Source organism: Lampris incognitus, chromosome 2 (assembly GCF_029633865.1).
Source record: "Lampris incognitus isolate fLamInc1 chromosome 2, fLamInc1.hap2, whole genome shotgun sequence".
Taxonomy (NCBI): domain Eukaryota; kingdom Metazoa; phylum Chordata; class Actinopteri; order Lampriformes; family Lampridae; genus Lampris; species Lampris incognitus.
This window is the reverse complement of record NC_079212.1, coordinates 116598991-116625303: the sequence shown is the minus strand read 5'-3', so window position 1 is coordinate 116625303 and position 26313 is coordinate 116598991. Positions and strand designations below refer to the sequence as shown.

General features: G+C 45.9%; 1 protein-coding gene across 1 annotated transcript in view; it reads left to right on the top strand.

Moving 5' to 3' along the window:
- nfasca (neurofascin homolog (chicken) a) overlaps positions 1-26313 on the top strand; it is a 136584-nt gene that overhangs the window by 30316 nt on the left and 79955 nt on the right. Inside the window, exon 3 of the mRNA XM_056274992.1 lies at positions 19781-19954. Coding sequence (XP_056130967.1) covers positions 19861-19954 — 94 coding nt within the window. The 5' untranslated portion in view covers positions 19781-19860. The remainder of the gene's footprint in view (positions 1-19780; positions 19955-26313) is intronic.

The window sequence follows — 26313 nt, the reverse complement described above, 5'->3', positions numbered from 1 at the left end:
CGCTCCATGGACTTATGGGTAATGGACTTATGGGTAATTAGAGCTGGAATTCTTGCCGTAGCCTACTTTCGGCATTTTTGACATTAATTAATAATTTTAAAGTACAATCAATGTATTTATTTATTTATTTAATTCGAATTTCCCCATTTACGTTCGAATCTCGTGTTTTTATGCAAATTCGAAATTAAATTCGATATTCGAATATAATGTGACAGCAGTAACACACACACACGATCTTAGGTGCTTAGCGTTTTAGCACTCATGCACACATAGCTGTATATGGATAACCCACCCCCCACACACACAAAAACAGGCAAACCACCTCATAAGCAGCTTCGTTTCACCTACTCAGCCCAGTCCCCACTCTCTTTTGTCTGTAAGAGCACCATTAGCTATCACCTACCTCTCTGAAGTGACTCTGTGCCATTACATGGAATAATGAGAGACATCTAGTGCAAAGACTTAAAGGTGCTATATACGATATTTCGCATATTAATGTAGCAGCAAACAGCTATTTGCTATGTAAAGAGATAGGGCAGTAATGGCGTCCTGAGCAGAGAATGAAGTCACACTCCCTCTGTGAGTTGTATTCGAGTTTCTCTGTTCTTTGTTTTGGAAGCCGGTCCGGTCCAGTGCACGTGCATGTTAGTGCATCGCATGTGCATGTTAATGCATGTGAGGTAGCTAGCAGCAGGATAGTTAGCAAGCTAATAATTATGTCACATTGATTTAGGTCACTCGGCAGATTGTAGAAATAGCTCCCTATTTCTAAAATTTGCTGAGTGACCTAAACAATCTACACTGCTCAAAAAAATAAAGGGAACACCTAAAAACACAATATAGACCTCGATGAAAGAAATATTTCAGCTGAAAATGTTTATTTATTAGACAGAGGAATGTGTTTAGAGCAAAATAACCTAAGAATGATCAATGGAAATCAAAATCATTAGCCCATTAAGGTCTGGATTCAGAATCATACTCAAAATCAAAGTGGAAAATGAGAACATAGGCTGATCCAACTTCTGTGGAAATTCTTCAAGACGATTCAAAATGAGGCTCAGTAGTGTGTGTGGCCTCCACGTGCCTGTATGCACTCCCTACAACGTCTGGGCATGCTCCTGATGAGACGACGGATGGTCTCCTGAGGGATCTCCTCCCAGACCTGGATCAGGGCATCGGTCAACTCCTGGACAGTCTGTGGTGTGACATCGCGTTGGCAGATGGTACGAGACATGATGTCCCAGAGGTGCTCGATTGGACTCAGGTCTGGGGAACGTGCAGGCCAGTCCATAGCATCAATGCCCTCGACATACAGGAACTGCTGACACACTCTGGCCACATGAGGACGAGCATTGTCATGCATGAGCAGGAACCCAGGGCCCACTGCACCAGCATATGGTCTGACAATGGGTCTGAGTATCTCATCCCGGTACCTACTGGCAGTCATGGTACCTCTGGCTAGCACGTAGAGGTCTGTGCGGCCCTCCAAGGATATGCCTCCCCAGACCATCACTGACCCACCGCCAAACCGGTCATGCTGGAGGATGTTGCAGGCAGCAGAACGTTCTCCACAGCGTCTCCAGACTCTCTCACGTCTGTCACATGTGTTCAGTGTGAACCTGCTCTCATCTGTGAAGAGCACAGGGCGCCAATGGCGAATCTGCCAACCAAGATGTTCTCTGGCAAAGGTCAATCGGGCTGCACGGTGTTGGGCTGTGAGCACAGGCCCCAATTGTGGACGTCGGGCCCTCATACCATCCTCATGTATTCTGTTTCTCACTGTTTGAGCAGAAACCTGCACATTAGTGGCCTGTTGAAGGTCGTTTTGTAGGGCTCCGGCAGTGCTCCTCCTGTTCCTCCTTGCACGAAGGACCAGATAGCGGTCCTGCTGCGGGGTTGTTGTCCTCCTGCGGCCCCCTTCACGTCTCCTGGTGTACTGGCCTGTCTCCTGGTACCTCCTCCATGCTCTGGACACTGTGCTGGGAGACACATCAAATCTTCTTGCCACAGCACGCATTGATGTGCCATCCTGGATGAGCTGCACTACCTGAGCAACTTCTGTAGGTTGCAGATACCACCTCATGCCACCTCTAGTGGTGAGGGCACTAGCAAAATGAAAAACTAACCAAAGATCGGCCAGAAAAGATGAGGACAGACAAATGGTCTGTGGCCACCACCTGCAAATCCATTCCTTTTATAGGGGTTGTCTTGCAAATTGTCTAATTTCCACCTGGTGGAAATTAGACAATTTACCAACAGGTGAAATTGATTCACAAATCAGTGTTGCTTCCTAACTGGACAGGTTGATATCTCAAAAGTGTGATTGACTTGGAGCTACATTGCATTGCTTATGTGTTCCCTTTATTTTTTTGAGCAGTGTATATATACACTACAATCAATATATATATATATATATATATATATATATATATACACACACATATATATATGTGTGTGTGTGTGTGTGTGTGTGTGTGTGTGTGTGTGTGTGTGTGTGTGTGTGTGTGTGTGTACAAAAGTATTGGGACACACGTCTTAATCATTGAATTCAGGTGTTTCATCCAGACCCATTGCCACAAATGTATAAAATCAAGCAGTTAACCATGTAGTCTGCATTTACAAACATTTGTTCGTGAAATTCGTGAAGTTTCCTCCCTGCTAGATATTCCACGGTCAACTGTAAGTGGTATTATTGAAAAGTTGAAGTGTTTAGGAACAACAGCAACTCAGCCATAAAGTGGCAGACCACTTAAAGTCACACAGCGGGGTCAACGAGTGCTGATGCGCATAGTGCGTAAAAGTCGCCAACGTTCTGTCGACTCAATAACTGCAGAGTTCCAAACTTCCTCCGGCATTAACATCAGCACAAAAACTGTGCGCCGGCAGCTCCATGGAATGGGTTTCCATGGCTGAGCAGCTGCATGCAAGCCTTACATCGCCAAGCACAATGCCAAGCGTCGGATGAAGTGGTGTAAAGCACGCTGCCACTGGAAACGTGTTCTGTGGAGTGACGAATCACGCTTCTCTGTCTGGCAGTCTGATGGACGAGTCTGGGTTTGGCAGATGCCAGGAGAACGTTATCTGCCTGACTGCATTGTGCCAACTGTAAAGTTTGGTGGAGGAGGGATAATGGTATGGGATTGTTTTTCAGTGATTGGGCTAGGCCCCTTAGTTCCAATGAAGGAAAATCTTAATGCTTCAGCATACCAAGACATTTTGGACAATTCTATGCTTCCAACTTTGTGGGAACAGTTTGGGGATGGCCCTTTTCTTTTCCAGCATGACTGTGCCCCAGTGCACAAAGCAAGGTCCATTAAGACATGGTTGGGTGAGTTTGGTGTGGATGAACTTGACTTGCCCACACAGAGCCCTGACCTCAACCCCACTGAACACCTTTGGGATGAATTAGAACAGAGATTGCGAGCTAGGTCTTTTTGTCCAACATCAGTACCTGACCTCACAAATGCTCTTCTGGTTGAATGGGCAAAAAGAATAAGCCGTTATAGCTGCAAAGGGGGGGACCAACTCCATATTAGTGCCTATGGATTTAGAGTGCGATGTCATAAAAGCTCTTGTAGGTGTAATGGCCAGGTGTCCAAATACTTTTATCCATATAGTGTAGCTGCAAAAGGAATATAAGTCCTACCTAGCATAGAAGCAGAAACAGCAGAGGCCAGGGAGTGCTGTGGCGTAGCTGGGGAACTTGTGGTGGAAATGGATGGCTGACGAGCAGGTGCCGGTGCACAAATTTATGGGATTTGAGAGGAAATTGGCATCGCAGAGGAGGATGATGGGGCTCGGGTGTTCTCTAGACACTGGAGGTGAGCATCAATTGCATGAATACTATTTACCAGAGACCGGAGAGTTGATGTGAGAGCATTATCTGATGGATGAATGGCAGCATTTGGTTGATCAGGATGCACATAGCTGGCAGAGACATTCTTATGCTTGGCTTGAGGAGCTAGACGATGAGTTTTCTTTGTACGTTTGCAACCAGGAGCTGCTGTAGAGCCAGAGGTTGCAGGGGGCTCATCACGAACTGGAGTTTCGCAAACCACTTAATTAGCCAAAGCTTGAAGTGTCAAGAGAGCCAGAGTAATACCTGGGGCTTTTAACATCTCCAGAATTTCTGAACCCGTTTATCTTTTTATCGTAACGCAATCCGAGTACTGCGCCGAGTTGCTGATGAGATAGAAGCCATTTCAAGTAAGTCAACATTGATCAGACCAGTTTCTGAGTATGACATCAAAGATGACAGCCCAAGAATTAGCAAAAAAGCAAAATGTAACCTTGCCATGCATGAGCTGCACAATGATCGATTTGCACAAAACAGTAGCACAAACACATTAGAGGCAGCGAGAGAAAGAGTTAAAAAGACAGCAGTAAGATGATAGGCTAACCATGCAGGTATGTGTGTCGCTGTGCTACTGGATAGATGAGAACAAGTGATGTGATAAGCTGATATCTCAATTGACAGCCCCAAACTGACAGCAAGGGAAATAAATTATGAGTGAGCATGCATGAGAGATGAGAATGGCAGGATAAAATAAGGAATATAACTACAGGCCTATGTGTGCAAAAGATAGTCTTCCTGACTGAACTTTCACTAAAGCTCCATATATTTTTGTCTTTGTGTTGCACTGCTGTGGGCTTGGGGGAAACAATATTTTGTTTCATTTCATGTGCGCAGGTGCATGGAATGAAATGTCAAATAAATGTTCCTCATATTTGTGAGTTTGTTACTCTCTCTCTCTGCAATAAACCTGAGAAACAAAGGTCCTCTGTTTGTCAGTGGATCAAAAGGTTTTCAAACAAATTAATTGCACATTTCACATCAATTTGTACATCGCATTTGGACTTTTTCCTTTTGAGAAAGTGTTAATTTCTGTGCAAAGGCCAGTACATTTACTAGGCTCTCCTCCAGGCATTGCTAACAGCACCTGCTAAACGTGTAGATTGGATTAAGTGAGATCAAAGTTTACCGCTGCAAGGAAATTAGGTCATCACAATTGCAGAATATTGATATGCAAAGATACGTTGAGACTAATGTGATGTTTCATCCAAACAGTGACTATTAGTGGAAAGAAACAACAACAACACGTTGGGGGGAAAATGGATATAAATAGATACTGGCCATCATAAGTCAAATAACATCACATGTGAAAGGATGTGAGGCATTCATATGATGTGCACATGTGAAAGGATGTGAAGCATCCATGTGATGTGCACTGGCCCTTTCTCCTGAATGCCTCACCACCACTGTGAATTGCACTGTACTGTACTGCATGTGCTGTAATATTAATGTTGTGAATGGAGATCGAAACTAGGTGGAGGAAAGAAGTGACCTATTTCAATCCTCTCACATGTGCTCATAAACTCTGGTTTCTGATTCTCTCCTCATTTCTGCTGCTGCTGCTGCTCCTCTCTCTCTCTCTCTCTCTCTCTCTCTCTCTCTCTCTCTCTCTCTCTCTCTCTCTCTCTCTCTCTCTCTCTCTCTCTCTCTCTCTCTCTCTCTCTCTCTCTCTCTCTCTCTCTCTCTCTCTCTCTCTCTCTCTCTCTCTCTCTCTCTCTCTCCATCGCATTCACTCTCTTTTCTCAGTCTCTTTCTCTCCCTTTTACTTTGTCCTTCAGTCTCTTTCACTATCTCTCCCTTTCTCTCCATTTTTTCCTCTCTCACTCTGTATTTTTTCTCTGGTAGGTGCAAAAAAGAAATTGATCTGAACTTCAAGGTGCCTCTCTGTGTTACAGATCAACAAAACATTCCAGTTTAGACAGACCACGGCCCCACCCGAGATTTTCCCCAGAATCTGGGGAAAATGTTGGGATGGGCTACGAGTATCAGACCATGGCCCACAGTTTTGTTTTACCTTTGGAGAAAGATCAGTCTATTCTGGACAACACTCGAGTCAACAGCAACCATGGAGGGAAGTGTGAGTGAAACCAAAGACATCTAACCACTATCAAAAACTATGGAAAATCAAACAAAAACTATGTAAAAAAACCACTAACAAGAGCTACTGAAAAATACAAAAATATGTAACTTTGGTCAGTCTCTCTGGATAGCTGTATCCTCTCTCTCTCTTTCAATGTGTCTTTTGCTCAAATACTCCTCTCCTCAATGGAAGAATTTGAATGTGGAGGTGGAAGGGCATAGCCGGGGGTTGTGACTGATATCGTATCAAGTAGCCAAACCTATGACAATCCATGGTTGTAATAACACAGTTATAACCATAGAAGCAGCACTTAGCTGAAATTCACTGCTGTGTGTATAGATTGTGCTAAAATGTCAAGATAAGCACCAGGGTCAATGTCTCTGACTTGAATGTGCCTAACTAAGGCTGGATTAGTGCTCCCAGGGGACCTTTGAAACTGACGCTCATAGTATTGTATTTTTAAATCACGTCAGGACACAGCGCTGTCGCTCGACACAACCTCTCCGTGGCATTCTTTATTTAGACTGACACAGCATCAAAGGCAGACCCGATCAAACAACCCAGAGCCCGCAGGCATCACCAATCGATCCCAGCACAATAGAACAGCACCAAATCAAATGCAGCACTGTCGATGTGTGCATACATAACATTCCCCCCCCCCCCCCCGGCAGGATTTCAAACATGAAAGGTTGACACAAAGTCCTCTAGGTGGCCAGGGCGTAAACGTGTGCGAACAGGTCGCGGGGCGGCCTGAGGCTGGGCAGGCCGAGGTGGGGAGGGAGATGGCAGGGGAAGCTGAGGCCCAGAAATGTCTGGGGCCCGTGTAGGAGCTGCATGAAGCCCCGGGGCGTCTCGCCATGCTGAGGGAATGGCTATGGTTGTGTCACCAGCTGTGTGTGGCGGAGCTGACACCTTCCGTAGACGACTGGAGTGCCACCGAGTGCCATCGCTGAGGAGGTAAGTGGCTGGGCCCAGCTGACGGGTGACTTGGAGAGGAGAGGACCAGTATGAAGCCATTTTATTGTCCCTGTGGGGCCTGCGCACCCTGACCCAGTCTGACACATTGATGTCTGGCACCCTGGTTCGTTTTGACTGGTCAAACCGTTGCTTCATCCGCGTCTGCTGACGAGTGACTGAGGCTCTGACCCCAGAGGGAGGTGCCTGAGGTGTGGAGGGGCGGAGCCTGTCAAGGGGCATGCACAGTTCCCGGCCTAGCATGAGAGTGGCTGGGGAGACGCCTGTGGTCGAGTGCTGTGTGGCCCGATAGTGCAGCAGAGTGTGACGGATGGCCTGCGTGAAAGAGCACCCTTGGGCCATGTGTGCTCTGAGGCTGTTCTTCAGTGACTGGTGAAAACGTTCAACGCCGCCATTGGCCTGGGGGTGGTAGTACGCAGTGCGTATATGACGGATGCCCTTGCTTTCGAGATAAGCAGTGAACTCAGCAGAGACCAGCTGAGGGCCGTTGTCAGTGGTGATGGCCTTTGGGAGGCCCCAGCGAGAGAAAAGAGAGTCCAGGAAGTCTATGATGATCTGTGAGGTCACAGTGCCGGAAGTGGTGAGTTCAGGCCATTTTGAGTGTAGAGCGTAGGCGACCACCATGAAGCGTTGGTGGTGGGGAACTCCATGGATCTCACCACAAATGTCCAACTGCAGGTGTTCCCAGGGCTGAGAGGGCCAGGCGAGAGGTTGCAGGGGTGGGGGAGCCTGGTGGCCAGTCTTGCCACTCACAAGGCAGGCAGAACAGTCCTTCACCAGAGCCTCAATATCTCTGTCTATCCCCGGCCACCACACCAGGTCTCGGCAGCGCTGTTTCAGTTTCACATTGCCCAGGTGGCCTTCATGCGCCGTATTCAAAACACGTGCACGGAGAGCAGCTGGGACCACTGTGCAAAACCCACGTGCCACGCAGGTGTCGTTCCAGCAGGAGAGCTCCTGTCTGACTCGGGCGAACGCAGCCAGCTCCTCTGGGACCTTGTGAGGCCAGCGGTTCTGGATGTAGGTGCGGAGCTGGGAGAGGACAGGGTCCTGTTCGGAGGCTGCCCTCAGCTCCTGCAGAGAGACAGTGGCCTGGAGGGGTGTGTGTAGCATTTGGACAATGTCCTTTTCCACACAGTCAGTGTCCGTCTGTGGAGCTGGGGTGGAGACAGAGCGAGAGAGCAGGTCAGCGACAACATTGTCTCTGCCTGGGGTGAACTGCAGGCTGAAGTTGTACTGGCGGAGGCGGTCAGACCAGCGGTGCAGCCTCAGGGGTTTGTGGCCTGTCCCAGATGTGGACAGCAGCGCTGTCAGGGCCTGGTGATCTGTCCTGAGGGTGAAGGAGCGGCCATAGAGGTAGAGGTGCCACCTTTCACAAGCCCAGATACAGGCTAACGCCTCACGCTCACCCACGGAGTACCGCTGCTCGGTCAGGTTGAGGGCACGGGAGGCGAAGGCAATGGGCTTCTCCACACCATTCTGGGTTTGAGACAGCACGGCCCCTATCGCTGTGGCTGATGCGTCACAGGTCACAAAGGTGGAGCTGGAGATGTTGAAGTGAGCCAACACTGGTGGTGAAGTCAGTTGAGTCTTGAGATCACGCACAGCGTCACTGCATGCCTTTGACCACACCCGTGGCTCGTCCTTACGCAGCAGCTGGCGCAGGGGGGCTGTGGTCGCAGAGTACTGGGGAAGAAACCTCAGGTAGTAACTTGTCATACCCAGGAAGGAGGCAACCTGGGCGGCCGAGCTGGGCTCAGGGATGGCCTGAATGGCGTCCACGTTGGATTGTAGTGGAGTTACACCGCTCGCTGACAGCCAGAACCCCACGAAGTCGATGGCTGGCACAGAGAGGACACATTTCTCAGCATTGAGAGTTAGCTTGTGCTTGGACAGGGCTGCGAAGACCATGTTAAGGCGCTTGTCGTGGATTTCACTGGTGGGCCCGTGTACCACTATATCGTCCAGATAAATGGCCACGCCCAGTATGCCAGCCAGCACGGAGACCATGATTTTCTGGAAGCAGCTAGGGGCGGAGCTGAGACCGAAAGGCATCCTGGTGTAGCGAAACACTCCTGCATGTGTCACAAAGGCTGTGAGGTTTCGGCTGCTGGGGTGGAGGGGCACCTGTAAGTACCCCTGTCTGAGGTCGAGCTTGGAGAACACCTCAGAGCCATAGAACTGAGCAGTGAGTTCTTCTGAGGTGGGCAGTGGATACTTATCAGGGACCACTGCCTTATTTACTGCACATAGATCGACGCAGACACGCAGGCCCCCCGACTTCTTCTTAGCCACCACGAGGTTTGAGACCCAAGGTGACGCGTCCACCGGTTCAATGATGCCAGCTTCCAGCAGTTGTTGCAGCTCGGCGGAAACCCCATCACGGAGAGCCAACGGGATGCGGCGCAGTGGTTGGATGACAGATTTCACAGCAGGGTTGAGGAGAGGTTGATGGGTGAAGGCGGAGAGGCAGCCCAGCCCCATAAACAGCGATGGCCACTTCTGCTGCCAAGGTGTGGCGACAGTCAGGATTGCTGCCCCCCTTGTGTCTAAGAGGGAGAACAGGTCCAGGCCCATCAGGTTGGCCCCATGGCGTGCCACATGAAAAACTGCATTGGGCACCAGCTTGGTTCCATAGCGGACAGTCACTTGGAGAGAGCCAACCAGATCGATTTTGGAGTCACCATACCCACAGAGGACAGCTGAGGGTGCGGACAGTGGCAGTGAACCGAAAAATTGACTGTAGGTATCAACATTCAGGAGAGACACACTTGCACCGGTGTCCAACAGCAGGGGGATGCACACATCATTAATGTTGACTGTGCATGATTTGAACGACACTGGCCCAGAGCTCACCTTGTGAATGACGGCGGTTGAAGACTGGGGGGTGTGGCCCTCTGACCCAGCCGGGGAAGATCGACAGACGTTGGCAAAGTGATTGTGCTTACCGCAGCTACGGCATGTCTGGCCACGGGCAGGGCAGTTCTGAGCCCTTGAAACATGAGACCGAGACCCACAGTTACCACAGGACTGTTGAGGGTGGGGCCGAGAACGCCGTCGTTGCAGTTGCAAGACGTCCCCAGTGGAGTCGGCGCCCGCCTCGCTCTGGTTGGGTTGCGTCCCGAGGGGCAGCCGTGAGTAGAGGGAGGAGTCGTTGGCAGCTTGACTGGAGGTGGCCACTTGCTGTGTATTTAGCATAGCAGCACACTCAGCTGCTCCCTCAACCTGTAGTGCGATGGTAATTGCTCTGGACAGCAGCAGATCGTCTTTTTCCAGCAGGAGAGTCTCACGCACCTTTGCGTTGTTGGTGTGTTCGATTAGCTGGTCGCGAACCATCTCGTCCTGAAGCGCGCCAAACTTGCATGAGCTAGCTAGCCCTCGCAAATTAGCTACGTACTGCCGCACAGACTCACCAGGCAGTTGGTGTCGCTGACGGAATATAAATCGCCGAAGGAGGGCACTCTGTGGAGCAGCGAAATGGGTGCTCATAAGTCCCACAGCTTCGGCAAAGCTTGTGACGTTCCCCAGAGACCCGAGCACACGATGACCCTCTGCTCCCAAGCAGTGTAGCAACAGAGCCGTCTTCCTAGCCTGGCTCACGTCGTCGAGCCCTGAGGCGATGATGTAATTTTCAAAACTATGTAGCCAGCGAGTCCATGGTACCGGAGGCTCGCCAGGTAATGCCAGGAAGGGGGCAGGTGGTGGGAGGGAGATATCAGCCATCCTCGTCGCCAATATTGTATTTTTAAATCACGTCAGGACACAGCGCTGTCGCTCGACACAACCTCTCCGTGGCATTCTTTATTTAGACTGACACAGCATCAAAGGCAGACCCGATCAAACAACCCAGAGCCCGCAGGCATCACCAATCGATCCCAGCACAATAGAACAGCACCAAATCAAATGCAGCACTGTCGATGTGAGCATACATAACACATAGCCCCCCCCGCCTCCCGAACACACACACACACCAAGCCCACCACACGGCACCCTCCACAGCCACTAAACCCCACCTTAATTATTTTGAGTTTTCAGTCAAGCTGGCATGTCAAATCCACCAGACCAAAATCACACACCTATTGGTAAAGGCTGAACAACCAGTCCAGCTGAGCAGGTATGCCTATACAGTTCAATAGACCAAGTACTGCCATTTTCACTCACAAATCACAAGACAAGGAAACAATGGATTAAATCATCCCAGAGCAGAGTATGACTCTAGACCAGCGGTCGGGAACCTATGGCTCGCGAGCCATATATGGCTCTTCTGGTGACGGCATATGGCTCCCAGACAATTTTGAGTTGAAAAAAATTAAAATAAAAAAAAAATCAGTTTGGAACTGATTTTAAAATACTTGTGATATTTCTTAATAATACTGTGTCATTTTAAAGTAAACAGAAATTAGTTTTGAAGATAAATTTCACGAGTCACGGGTCACCCGTGGGTCGGGTCGGGAACCAATGGCTCGCGAGCATGTCCGGGTCATTGTAAAGGTGAAGAAATCAATTTTACCAGATAGCCACCTAGTTTATCCGCTTCAACCCTTGTAACGGAAAAGATGGCGAAAAGAAAAAAGACGATGATTACCGTGCATTCCAGGCTGCGTGCACAGAGGAATTTGCATTTGTGGAGAGAGCAGGATCTGCGGTATGTCTAATATGCAATGATAAAATTGCATCGATGAAACGGTCAAATATAAAGCGGCACTTCGATACGCACCATGCTTCATTTGCATCGAAATCTCCAGCGGGGGACAGCAGGAAAAGGGCATGCGAGGAGCTACAGCGGAGAGTGCAGACGAGTCAGCAGCAACTACGTGTGTGGACCAAGCAAGGTGACGGGAATTCCGCTAGCTTTGCGGCTACTTTGGCAATAGTAAGGAATGGAAAGTCATTCACAGATGGTGAGTATGCCAAAACATTCATGCTTGATGTGGCCAATGAACTGTTTGATGACTTCCCAAATAAAGACAAGATAATCAAACGAATAAAAGACATGCCCCTGTCAGCAAGAACTGTGCACGATCGTAGCATCATGATGGCAAATCAAGTCGAGGAAACACAAATTAAGGACATAAACGCCGAGACATACTTTTCTCTCGCGTTAGATGAGTCAACGGACGTTAGCCATCTATCTCAGTGCAGTATCATTGCCAGGTATGCTGCAGGTGACACACTGCGTGAGGAAAGCTTGGCTGTTTTGCCAATGAAAGGGACAACAAGAGGAGAGGATTTATTCACGTCTTTCATGGAGTTTGCTAAAGAAAAAAAACTACCGATGGATAAACGTATTTCTGTCTGTACTGATGGTGCACCCTGTATGTTGGGGAAGAACAAAGGATTCGTAGCGCTTCTCCGTGAACATGAAAAGAGAGCCATCCTAAGTTTTCATTGCATCCTGCACCAGGAGGCGCTTTGCGCTCAGACGTGTGGCCAGGAGCTTGGCGAGGTGATGTCTCTGGTCATTCGAGTGGTCAACTTTATTGTTGCCCGAGCTTTAAATGATCGCCAGTTTAAAGCTCTGTTAGAAGAAGTTGGGAATCATTATCCCGGTCTGCTTTTACACAGCAACGTGCGTTGGTTGTCAAGGGGGAAGGTGCTCAGCCGTTTTGCAGCTTGCCTGAGTGAAATCCGGACTTTTCTTGAAATGAAAGGCGTCAGGCATCCTGAGCTAGACAACACTGACTGGCTCCTGCAGTTTCACTATCTCGTGGACATAACTGGCCATCTGAACCAGCTCAATGTGAAAATGCAAGGTATTGGAAAAACAATCTCATCCCTTCAACAAGCAGTGTTTGCATTTGAAAGTAAGCTGGAAGTCTTTCTCAGGGACATTGAAACAGGTCGTCTTCTGCACTTTGAAAGACTGCAACAATTTAGAGATGCATGCTTAGCAAGTGACTCCACTCAACATCTGGATCTCCAGCAGCTAGCTGGCTTTACGTCCAATCTCCTGCAGTCATTCAAAGCACGTTTTGGAGAATTTCGTGCACGCACTGGTCTTTTCAAGTTAATCACGCATCCACATGAGTGTGCAGTGGACAAAATCGACCTGACATGCATCCCCGGGGTCTCTATCGGAGACTTTGAGCTGGAAGTTGCTGACCTGAAGGCATCAGACATGTGGATGAGTAAGTTCAAGTCGCTTAATGGAGAGTTGGAAAGTCTTGTGCGACAGCGAGCAGAGCTGGCGAGGGAACACAAATGGACAGAAATGAAAAATCTTCAACCTGAAGACCAGCTGATTCTTAAAACTTGGAACGAGCTTCCTGTGACATACCACACAATGCAGCGTGTGAGTATTGCCGTATTGACCATGTTTGGCTCTACATATGCATGTGAGCAGTCATTCTCGCATATGAGGAACATTAAGACCAACCTACGCTCACGTTTAACTGATGGAAGCCTCAACGCCTGCATGAAGCTCAACCTCACCACGTATGAACCAGACTACAAGGCCATCAGCAAAACCATGCAGCACCAGAAGTCGCATTAAAAGTAAGACATATTTAATTTATTATACGTTAAAAATACTATATGGCTCTCAATGAAATATATTTAGAAATATTTGGCTTTTATGGCTCTCCCAGTCAAAAAGGTTCCTGACCCCTGCTCTAGACTATGGCAATATTTGTTTTCGCTGAAAACAACCCAAGCAGACAGCACACCAGTTATTAGTGATACATCGTAATGTGACTGACTAGGAATAGGCTCACCTCAATGCTATGCTATCCTAAAGTAATCACACAACACAGCTGATTGCAGGACTCAAAATAAGGCTTGCAAAGTGAGCTAGGCAACCACACAGGACTACGAAAGCAAACGTAAGCTGCGTCGTAAGCAAGAACGTGTGGCAAAACATGGCCGAGAAACAACGTGCGTACCCATGAAACTCACAGACGAAAGCGTATAAAACTTAAAATTAAGCGGAGAAATGTTAGAAATTTGAGCAAATGGAAATCTCAGACTATGCTGAAGGTCTAAGCAAGGAAGACAGAAAGCATTACGAGTTGAAACTTACGCGAAGCGCTGGAGAAAAACTGAAGCTCAGTGGACAAGTGATATCACGAGGTTGCCAAACATCGGCTGGAGGGATGTGAGTGAATACCTCATAGACACACCAAGTATATTTACGAAAGAATCAACGAGGGCATACAAGTCTTTAGAAGCATACGGTTAATTTGTTGGGAGACATGTCCAAGACTGACTGCATTTACCATCCGTTATCGAAGGAAAACAAGTTTTGCTTCATCAAATCAAAGGTAAGCCCTCGTAGTTTAATTGTTTGTACGGTTGAATTGTTTGTATTCAACAAAAGTTGAATTGCTTGTACGGTTTTAAGATCGAGGCTGGAGTCAAATTATGACATCAAACATCATGACACAAGAAAGCTGATGGAATCGTTGTCAAACTTGAGGAAGGCTAGGCATTAACAACTCAAACTTTGGTTTGGCAGTTGCTCTACTAGGACAGTTACTTACGTTCAATCACAATACTTATTTGTGTAAGAAACGGATACATACTAGATATGTAATGTTCTCCGCAAATCTTCGCGTTTGATATTTGCTCTTTTCTGATCACATCTTCCAGTCCTCCCAACGGCTCGCGTGAACCCACGCCTGTTTTCTTCGTTTTCGATTGGAGTTTTTCCTTTCGGCATGCGATAAAAATGCAGATGTTTTCCCATCTTTACGATTTGTACAACCGACAGCGCAACAACTGTGAGGCGTTTCGTTTTAAATCAATTTCTCCGCGATGATCTCCTCGAAATAAACGTAGTAATATTTACGTGACTCGTGGCACGTTTTTGTCCCACAATCTGCGCACGCACAGGTGGCGCATGTAAATAGGGGAACACGCCTATTGACCCTTTGCACGTGACGTCACGTCCCACTCGCGGGGAATATGAACGCCATGACGGACGGCAGAAGACCTGGGCGTCAAATTTAAGACAAACAGGCACGTTAGCTATAGTTCGACATTTCGTTGTTTGAAGCTAGTTTTTATTTTACTTTTATTTTACTTTTATGGTACGATGGTGATTTCCTGCTGTGCCGTGCAGTGGTGCCAACAGTCAAGGCCTGAACCTGAACAGACTATATATATATATATATATATATATATATATATATATATATATAATTATATATATTTTATATGGTCAGAGTGGACATGAGAAAATGATTGTAATTTAACAAAAACAGCTAAAAATATACAAATTGTATATTTATTATTTAATTGTATTTTGCTTCATGCTAACCAGTACACTTGAATCAGTGGCTTCAGTCACTGAAAACATTACTGACAGTTTTATTATGCCTCCTTGTCCCCTTTGAATGTTGTGAACTCAAACTTAACACTTTCTATGGAATGGCCCAAATGCTAGCTAGATGGCAAGACTGTGTAACCTACTGTAAACTACTAATAAGACACATTAGTCCCTAACTAACGGGTCTGACCCTTTAGCCGAGCGGTTAGTGATGTCGCCTTGTGGTGCAATACACCCCGTATCGAATCCCGCACCGGGCAAATAAAATAACCGGTTACACTACTATGAAATGACAAGGAAAGTATGAGCTGCTTTTGGTTACAGTCGATTTGAGTTTTGATGGCATCCTAGGGCGAACAGGTTAAAAACATACACAGCTGGCCAGCTATGTCTTACCTTTGCCATTATGAGGTACATCCCCCTGCTGTGAGCGTAGCACCGCGATTCTGTAACCCAACCAGCTACAAAGAACTGGTAAGCAGCCAGACTTTTGTATGCTTTTAGGTCAGCACCTGTGTATGGGGACACTCCGTTGGTAACATAGTGGTACAGATCGTGTGGATTGAACTCGCGCAGACTGGACGATTTTGCTAGATCCGTGAACACATCGGTAGGAAGAAGGTATGGGTCGGTAGCTAACCCTGCTATCGCTAGCTTCTCCACATATCGCTCTTTGTGCCGTCCTACAAGGTGACTCACTTCACAGGACAACTCCACAACATTACTCTGACTATTGGTAGCCATCACTTAAATTTAGACTATAATAGCTACTCATCCGTCGCAATATTTTGTTTGTTTTTGTTGTTCGCTTTTGAATTTCCCGGTCTATCACTTACTGCCGTCCGTCATGGCGCAGTCTCCCTCGTCACGTGATAATTGTGACGTGTCTGCAAAGGGTGAATAATGAACTTGACAAGCCAACCCCCACACATTAAAGCGCCATCACACCACAGTGATGCAATACATGTTGTGCATATCAAATAAACTCATCCACAAAATATACAGCAACACACAGTCACAACATATAACACTGTTCAATCACAGACAACATAATCAAATTATTCTTACCTTTAGAAGTTATTCTTTTTTGACTTTCTTTTCAAACTCTGTGATCAAATCCTCAGAATCCATATGTGCATTGCTGCAACTGACGGTAGACGCTTCCAGGCTATCGTTACTGCTAGCTAGTTCAACATCCTGTCAGATGGTCCTCTTCTTCACTTTGTTTAGCTTTTTTGAAAAAGCTACTTATTAGTGGAACGTTTTTATTATGGCCACTTCTTTCACTTCCTTTTCCTTTCTTTTCTTTCTTTTGGCAGCCCCGCTGGGCTTTTGGTTAACACCGCCCATTTTCTGCTCCTTGGCAATGATTCCCGCACACTTCTCACGATGGTGGGTCAAGTAAAAATGGATTCCACTGTTTTTAACCTTGACTTGGCTCAAGAAAAACTGATCTTGAATCTGTGCAATGTAAGCCACCTGATCTCTATGCCCACCCATCTTGACCATTAGTCAATCTGTCCTCACTCAGTGCGGCCCGCGGGTCAATTTCCAAATAGCAATAAATTGTTGGTTTCATACGCGCTGGAAGCAAGCGGGCCATTTGACCACATTTGAACTGGATCCTAATTGTAATTATACTGTCTACTGATAGAGGGTTAGGGTTACCACAAGAGACCGGTAGCCAAGCAACTGCTTGCACATGATCTCGTCTTGTTGGTCTCGGCGGGCCTCTTCGGCAATGATACGCGACGAGGAGAGACATGAGCGAGAGAAAAAAAAAACAGAATATATTTTTACGGAATTCAAAGGCAAACCTATGTGTTTAGTGTGCCTGGAAACAAAATCAGCCATGAAGGATTTCAACTTGAGTCGCCACTACAATATCACGCTCAAAGACAAACAGTATGGCATGTACACCGGATGTGCCAGAGCCGCCATCACCGCTGCCCTCAAGGGAAAAGTACACCGACAGCAGAGCCTTTTTAGCAAAGCCGCGTGAACTTTATATCATCCACCTATGGGTGAGTTCCAGTGACTTTGAATGGCTTCATCAGTGTATGGATGTGTGTAAGTTTAGTTTAAACGTTTATTTTGGAACGGACAATGTACCTTAATCAATATTCGAAACAAATCTAAATGTACCCTAGTTAGCTAATAGGCTAGTTTCAATCGGCAGTCCCTTTGCCTGATGTTGTTAGGCAGAATGTAAATGGGTGAAGGTGAGGCATACATTGTAAACAAGTGCGTGAGAGAGTGGTCGGTAGACCCCCCCCCCAAAAAAGCGCTACATAAAATGCAGTCCATTTACCATTTTGAGCTAAATGCATGTTTATTTGAAACATGTCATGGAATGGGAGGTCAGAGTAGAAATGCAGTACAAACATGAACATTAGTTGTTGCACTTAGTGTGAATGTTAACTTTTGTAACATTATTGAATGATGATTTTAGAGACCCCATTGCACTGAAATAATGATATATCACTCAGGAATGTGGACGTTTTGTTTCATTGTTAAGGTAATTAAATAAAAATGTTGGTATAGTAAACTTTGATTACCGGTATACATTTTAGTCTTTTCATGAAATTAGAAGATATAATTGGTTAATTGAGTGATGGGGTTACAGTATCCCACTTGTGGAAGTGCACAGTCACAACCTGGCCCTCTGGTAGTGAGGATAACATTTTTGTGGCCCTCTCTATCATCAAAGTTGCCCATCCCTGATCTGTACATTGCATTACCGCTTGCTCACCAGTCACCACTTGCCCAGCCATCTCACCAATAAAAAAAAATCAATCATGGGACTTAATTTTCTTGGAAACAACTTCTATTTCCTTCCGATTGGATAATTATCAAGGTCAAGAGAATGGGTCAAGCATTGTGTCATATTTCTGTGGAGCCCGAAATAATAAAAAATAAAGCAGAGGGGCCCTTATGCGCTCAGGGGCCCCTGGGCATGTGCCCAGATTGCCCATATGGTAGCTCCGGCGGCAAGTACATCTGTATTCAGTGGATAGAAGTTGTTTTAGTGTTGTGTGGACCTTTAAGATACTGTATTTAGTTTGATTGCTTACTTATTTCCTGATTACTTCCCCCTTTTTTCTTTTCGTTGTGTGCGTCTTGTGTATGCATTAGTGTGTGTGTGTGTGTGTGTGTGTGTGTGTGTGTGTGTGTGTGTGTGTGCACATGGGCAAGGGTGTGTTGTGTCCTGTCCATGTGTGCAAAATGCATTCATCTGTTTCTTTCTGCATCCATGCATGGTTCGTGTGTGTTAATATGTGCATGTAGGATTGGCACATCGAGCCAGCCAATGCTTGTGTATCTGTGCACCTCCCCTGGGGCAGATTAGGTATTTAGTGTTTAGCTGAGTGTTGATGGGTTGACATACCACCAGATGGTTTGTGTGTGTGTGTGTGTGTCTGTGTGTGTGTGTGCGCGCGCGCTGGTGCGTTGGGGGGTTGGGATGCTGGTGTGAGGAATGTGCAGGTTATTGGGGGACCTACCCTCCGGCCAGAAAAGCTGTGCTGGCTTACTATTGTGAAATGAGTCCATGATTTGATTGTTCCTATACTCTGAAGTGTTTGACAGACTCATTGTTTAAGAGATATGATGATATTGAACGGTAATTTTTGGTCTGTTCTGGAACATTATTAACAGTCACATTTTATGTCATTGGTATTAAGTTTCAACATTCAGCTGGTCACAGCTTGATATTGTAGTAAGTTATACCAGTTTACCTCCAAACACTTCAACATGCCTCAACCATCATGGTCACTGTATAATGTCAAGACCAGATCTACTCATTTTATAGATGACAGACAGAAACAAGTTGCTTTTTTTTTCACAATTTTTGCATCCTTCTTTGACAGCTTTAGGACTGCGGCACAAGGATTTGCAGAAGGCAGGTGGTCTCAGTATGGATCCCCTGATAGGGAAGTTGGTTGCATGCACATGGGAGTGTGGACAGCGCTGTAAACCTGGGGCATTGGATTATGACTTGGCTGTCGGGAATGGACATTATAAAGTGTATGGGTAGAAGTACTGGGGAGGTACTAGTCTTTCTCTGGTATTAGATGCCCAGCAGAGGGTTGGTGGCTTCGTTATAAGACTTGTATACAATAGGGGTCTGGAAATGAAGATAGAGGGGAATGGGGTAATAAGGAGCTAGGATGGCAGCTCTTGAGTTATGGGGGTCACCTGGCATCCTGGGGCAGGTTCCCTGCAAGCAGATTGTGGATTCTAGCAGTCTTAATATGTGTCTGTATGGGACTGTATGCATTGTATGGCGATATAGCAGAGAGATATTTCAGAAGTTTCCAAACTATAGTGCCTCTAACGGTTTGTTTCTGGGCTCCTCTCCCAAGGACTCAGCTGTGAATATAGGCCAGTGTTACCAGTGTTAGCGCATACACAGATGTAGATGTACATGCCAGCACAATTAAAGAAAATATATATATAGATGCAATGCTGTAGCAACACAAAGACACACACACACACACACACGCGCACACACACACACACACACACACACACACACACACACACACACACACACACGTCTGTGTCCTCTTCACTAATCTGTCTCTGTCTCCCACTCTTTTTAAAGGTCCTTGGTGTGGCCATTAGGAGAGCGATACAGACAATCAGGAGAGGTGAGGGGCGAGGCCGGCCAATCGGAGGGGAGAGATGTTGGCGCAGGGTGGGCATGTGGCCCTGGCTGTGATGTCATTATTCCTACTACTATGGCAGAAGGCAGCACTCATCGAAGTCCCGCAAGACCGTAAGTCACTCATCCATATTGAGGTCTACCCAGTTAGTTGCATGTTACATTGAATGTAGAGATTAGAGGAACATTTTCATAGAAATAAGTGTCGCAAAGAAGGATTATTAGATTATTCTAGCTTCCCAATGTCATGTCTCTTCCTACCTGATTTCAATACCGAGAAGATCTAAAACATTTAGATAATCTATTAGTCTAAATGTCACAGCAAACTTTGCCCATATGAAAATTAAACTGGCTGTGAAGTAAAAACCATCAAGAGAATTTCAACATAATCTGAGCAAGACCTCTTTCAAGAAGAAACACTTTTCTTTGTGAACTCCTCTTTGATTGAGCGTGAATGAATCTTAGCAGACTTTTAAACCTGTTTCTAACTACAAGAGCACTCAGCATGCTCATTATATGCTCACCAGTGCTACAATGTTGTTTGCATGTGTTTTTAGACCACTATTGAATTATGTATTGCTGTGCATTAGGCTAACACAGTGAACTGAAAGCCTTTGTCTGTTCTGAAAACTGTGTTTGAACTCATTTTATTAATCACACATCTTTCTCTGTAGGCAGAAAGTTTCAGCCAGTCGAGTCTGCATTAACATTTGGTTATCTATCATGAATATACATACTTCCTAGTATGTATGAATATTTAACATACGGCTGATATGAAATATTTTCGCTAGTTCAATCCCTTTCTAATATTTTCCTCTGTTTTTGTGCAAAGCATCTGTAAGCGAAGGTTTATGCAAGTGAATAACATTGATTATCTCGTTACAATGGCACCTGCCAAGGGGTGGGATATATTAGGCTGCAAGTGAACAGTCACTTCTTGAAGTTGATATGTTGGCAGCAGGAAAAAATGGACAAGCATAAGGATCTGAGTGACTGGCAAGGGCCAAATTGTGATGGGTAGATGACTGGGTCAGAGCATCTCCAAAACAGCAGGTCTTGTGGGATGTTCTCAGTATGCAGTGGTCAGTACCTATCAAAAGTGGTGCAAAGGAGGGAACACCGGTGAACCAGCAACAGGGTCATGGGCACCAAAGGCTCATTGATGCCCGTGGGGAGCGAAGGCTAGCCGGTCTGGTCCGATTCCATAAAAGAGCTACTACTACTACTTTCGGCTGCTCCCGTTAGGGGTTGCCACATCGGATCATCTGTTTCCATTTCTTCCTGTCTTCTGTATCTTCTTCTGTCACACCAGCCACCTGCATGTCCTCTCTCAGCACATCCATAAACCTCCTCTTTGGCCTTCCTCTTTTCCTCTTCCCTGGCAGCTCCATATTCAGCATCCGTCTCCCAATATACCCAGCATCTCTCCTTCACACATGTCCAAGCCATCTCGATCTCGCCTCTCTTGCTTTGTCTCCAAACCGTCCAGCCTGAGCTGTCCCTCTAATATAATCATTCCTAATCCTGTCCCTCTTCATCACTCCCAATGAAAATCGTAGCATCTTCAACTCTGTCACCTCCAGCTCCCCCTCCTGTCTTTTCATCAGCACAACTGTCTCCAAACCATATAACTTAAATGGTCTCACAACCATCTTGTAAACCTCCCCTTTAACTCTTGCTGGTACCCTTCTGTCGCAAATCCCTCCTGACACTCTTCTCCACCCACTCCACCCTGCCTGCAAGCTCTTCTTCACCTCTCTTCTGCACTCCCCGTTACTTTGGACAGTTGACCCCAAGTATTTAAACTCATATGCTTTCATCACCTCTGCTCCTTGCATCCTCACCATTCCACTGTCCTCCCTCTCATTCACGCATATGTATTCCGTCTTGCTCCTACTGACGTTCATTCCTGTTCTCTCCAGTGCATACCTCCATCTCTCCAGGCTCTCCTCAACAACCTGCACCCTACTCTCGCTACAGATCACAATGTCATCCGCAAACATCATAGTCCTCAGAGACTCCTGCCTGATCTCGTCCATCTCGTCCATGTCCGTCACCATTGCAAACAAGAAAGGGCTCAGAGCCGATCCTTGAAGTAATCCCACCTCTACCTTGAACCCATCTGTCATTCCAACCTCACACTCACCATTGTCACACTTCCCTCATACATATCCTGCACCACTCCTACATACTTCTCTGCAACTCCCGACTTCCCCAATACAATACCACACCTACTCTCTCGGCACCTTGGGGAGGTGTGGTATTGTATGAGGAAGTCGGGAGTTTGTCATAACACACAGTGCAGTGCAGCTTGCTGTGGATGAGCCACAGACCAGACAGAGTGTCCATGATGACCCCTGTCCGCCACTGAAAGTGCCTACAATGGTCACGTGAGCGTCAGAACTGTACCATGGAGAAATGGAAGATGGTGGCCTGGTCTGATGAATCATATTTTCTTTTACATCATGTGGACTGCCGGGTGTGTGTACATCCTTTACCTGTGGAAGATATAGCCCCAGGATGCACCATAGGAAGGTGGCAACCCGGTGGAGGCAGTGTAATGCTCTGAGCAATGTTCTGCTGGGAAACCTTGGGTCCTGGCATTCATGTAGATGTTACTTGGACACGTACCACCTACCTAAACATTGTTGCAGACCAAGTACACCTCTTCATGGTTATGGTATTCCCTGATGGTAGTGGACTATTTCATCAGGATAATGCACTCTGCTATACGGCAAAAAATTTCAAGAATGGTTTGGAAAACATGAAAAAAGAGTTCAAGGTATTGCCTTAGCCACCAAATTCCCCAGATCTCAATATGATCGAGCATCTTGTGGGATGTGCTGGAAAAACAAGTCCGGTCCATGGAGGCCCTACCTTGCAACTTAGCAGTAGAATGACCAAGGCAATCATTTTGATGGTTTCGGATTTTCAAAGTTTTAATAACGTTGTGGGGAAAAAAAAGATCCAGACCTGCTGCTCCCTGAATGCCCCTAAAATTGCATATATTTGCATTAAAATTAGTTGTAGATCAATTGCCCCCCCCCAAAAAAAAGATAAGATCTACCTAAAATGACCATGAGCCATCAAAAAGATGGCTCGTAATTTGCGCGTGATGGTGTGCGTCATGCCACTATTTGTGACGTGTTTTGGTCGGATCATTTCCTTCGTGAAGTTAATTGCTCTGTCCTAGAAACACACTAATGTTCTCCAGTGCAGAGAAATAGTCTAAACTTGATTTTTGATTATTGCTAACATGTCTGGATATAGCCGCCATGTCAGATGCACCATGACTACCACTGAGGCATTGCAGTATTTACAGGTGTTGGACAGTGGTGATTTTAAATTGTTTGAAAAATAGTATCAAAGTTGTTAAATGCTAATGTTGGTGTCAGTCGTTTCTTAACAGACATACTAACATATGTAATGCATTAATATCGCAATTGGGTATTTATCTTGACAACCGTGACCTTGGCAAACCGTGGGCCGTCATTTTGGCGGCCCACGGTCATTCTTAGTTTTTAAGTTCTGGTCATTGTTTGGGACTGTTTCAATACTTACTTTCATTTCTTTTTGTACATTTCATGTTTTACAGGCCTTGTTACTTTTGTTGGATTAGCAATATGTGTTTTCCGTTTTGTTTTTCAGGTAATATTTTCACTTTTTCAATTTTGCTGTTCAAGTTCGACCATGTCTCTCTGAAGTTTACATTGTTTAAAAATAATATTATAGTTGGTAAAATGTTGATTTTGGTGTCAGTCATTTCCTAACAGACATACTAACATATGCAATTCATTAATATCTCAATTGGGTATTTATCTTGACAGATTGTAGAGTTTAAAAACGGGCGGCCCATGGTCGTTTTAGGTAGGAGTGAAATCCCTGTCGTTCTAGTGTTAAAGGATCTGCTGCTAACATCTTGGTGTCAGATAATGGAGGACACCTTCAGAGGTCTTATGGAGTTCATGCCTCAAGGAGTCAGAGCTGTTTTGGTGGCACGAGGGGGACCTACACAGTATTAGGCAGGTGGTTTTAATGTTGTGGCTGATCGGTGTATCTGTGTTGTCTAACCTGTCCATTCTAAAGAGTGTGTGTGAAAGCTTTTGCCTAGAATTTCCTATTAAATGCATGCTTGCGGGAATTGGGCACAGAGTCAAAGGAAGAGAGAGATCTGGCCTTTCCTTTCTCATTTTCCTCAGTTCCCACTCTTTTTTCCCACTTAGAAGACAAATATCCATGAATGTCACACTGCAACCAGCAAAAACATTTGTTGAGGAGTGATCCCCAGGGCACCTGTCTTCTATGTTACACACATTCACTCTCTCTCTCTCACACACACACACACACATATACACACACCAGCAGTCGCCAGCTGTCTGTCAGTCAGCTTCCTTGAGTTTTAGCTCTCCTTTCCCCTGCAGTGCATTCTCGCTCTCTGGGCCTTTATACACCCTGATGATCTCTGCACCCTGGACTGATGATGCACTATTGATTTAATATGAACACCCACAACAGCGCCCCCCCCCCCCCCCACACACACACACAGCATTTGTATAATACCACTATCACCCAATGACCTCTCCTTAACATAGTGGCCACACTATGGACAGATAGATTGACACATAGATGTATGTGGATTTAGATATTGTTATAACTGCATTATGCACCGTGGTCCAATATAGCCTGAGGGTGATCTTTTTTTTCCCCTTTCTTTGTTTCCTATAGCATGGGGGATGGTGAGTAGGGGGATTCTTTTCTTTCTCATTTTCCTGCATGTATAGTTGACACAGGAAGAGCAGATGTCTAGCTTTCTCAGAAATCTCAAATTTCTCTTGTGTATAACCTCTGCTGTTCATCGGCTGGTCGAAAACAATAGGGGTTAACTCGTTGTCAGCCTTCTGTCAGGGCTACCAAAGTATCACCGGGGCCTGTAACATATTGTGGGACTTGGGTTCGGTAAACGATTCAAACAAACAGCTTCGAGAAGACTTGGGTTTCATCGTGTATGTCTGTCTGCCAGTCCTATCCCCCTTTTTTTACACCATCTTATCTGCTTAACAACAGCAGACTCTGCTGACCTTTATCAATGAGGGCTTTCTGCACCTCCCTACAGGACACACAAATGCGCGCGCGCGCACACACACACACACACACACACACACACACACACACACACATAGATTAAGAGGTGAATAGATGGATGCTCACGCTCCCTTTTATAAATCACATTTAGCTGAACCCTCCCCCTCATTTACCAATTGTAAATATGTAGACACATGCGAGCACATGTGCACACGCGCGCGCGCGCGCGCGCACACACACACACACACACACACACACACACACATCCTCAACTCTAGGGTGTATGATGAACACCATTCACAACCAATGGCCCTGGGGGTTGGTGTCTGTCAAAATATAGTCATCATCATTAATTCAAATCAAATCCACAATGTGCAGGCAAACACACACACACACGTGCTCTTCTTAAACATACTCCCTATCTCATACACAGACATACAGACACACAAACATATAAACACACATGCACTGAAGCCACAAGCGCACCACACATCCTGGGTAACATGGTGAAAAGTTAAAACCCACTCACACACGTATATATGTGTGTGTGTGTGTGTGTGTGTGTGTGTGTGTGTGTATGTATGTATATATATATATACACTACCGTTCAAAAGTTTGGGATCACCCAAACAATTTTGTGTTTTCCATGAAAAGTCACACTTATTCACCACCATATGTTGTGAAATGAATAGAAAATAGAGTCAAGACATTGACAAGGTTAGAAATAATGATTTGTATTTGAAATAAGATTTTTTTTACATCAAACTTTGCTTTCGTCAAAAAATCCTCCATTTGCAGCAATTACAGCATTGCAGACCTTTGGCATTCTAGCTGTTAATTTGTTGAGGTAATCTGGAGAAATTGCACCCCACGCTTCCAGAAGCAGCTCCCACAAGTTGGATTGGTTGGATGGGCACTTCTTTGAGCAGATTGAGTTTCTGGAGCATCACATTTGTGGGGTCAATTAAACGCTCAAAATGGCCAGAAAAAGAGAACTTTCATCTGAAACTCGACAGTCTATTCTTGTTCTTAGAAATGAAGGCTATTCCATGCGAGAAATTGCTAAGAAATTGAAGATTTCCTACACCGGTGTGTACTACTCCCTTCAGAGGACAGCACAAACAGGCTCTAACCAGAGTAGAAAAAGAAGTGGGAGGCCGCGTTGCACAACTGAGCAAGAAGATAAGTACATTAGAGTCTCTAGTTTGAGAAACAGACGCCTCACAGGTCCCCAACTGGCATCTTCATTAAATAGTACCTGTTAGAGCCTGTTTGTGCTGTCCTCTGAAGGGAGTAGTACACACCGGTGTAGGAAATCTTCAATTTCTTAGCAATTTCTCGCATGGAATAGCCTTCATTTCTAAGAACAAGAATAGACTGTCGAGTTTCAG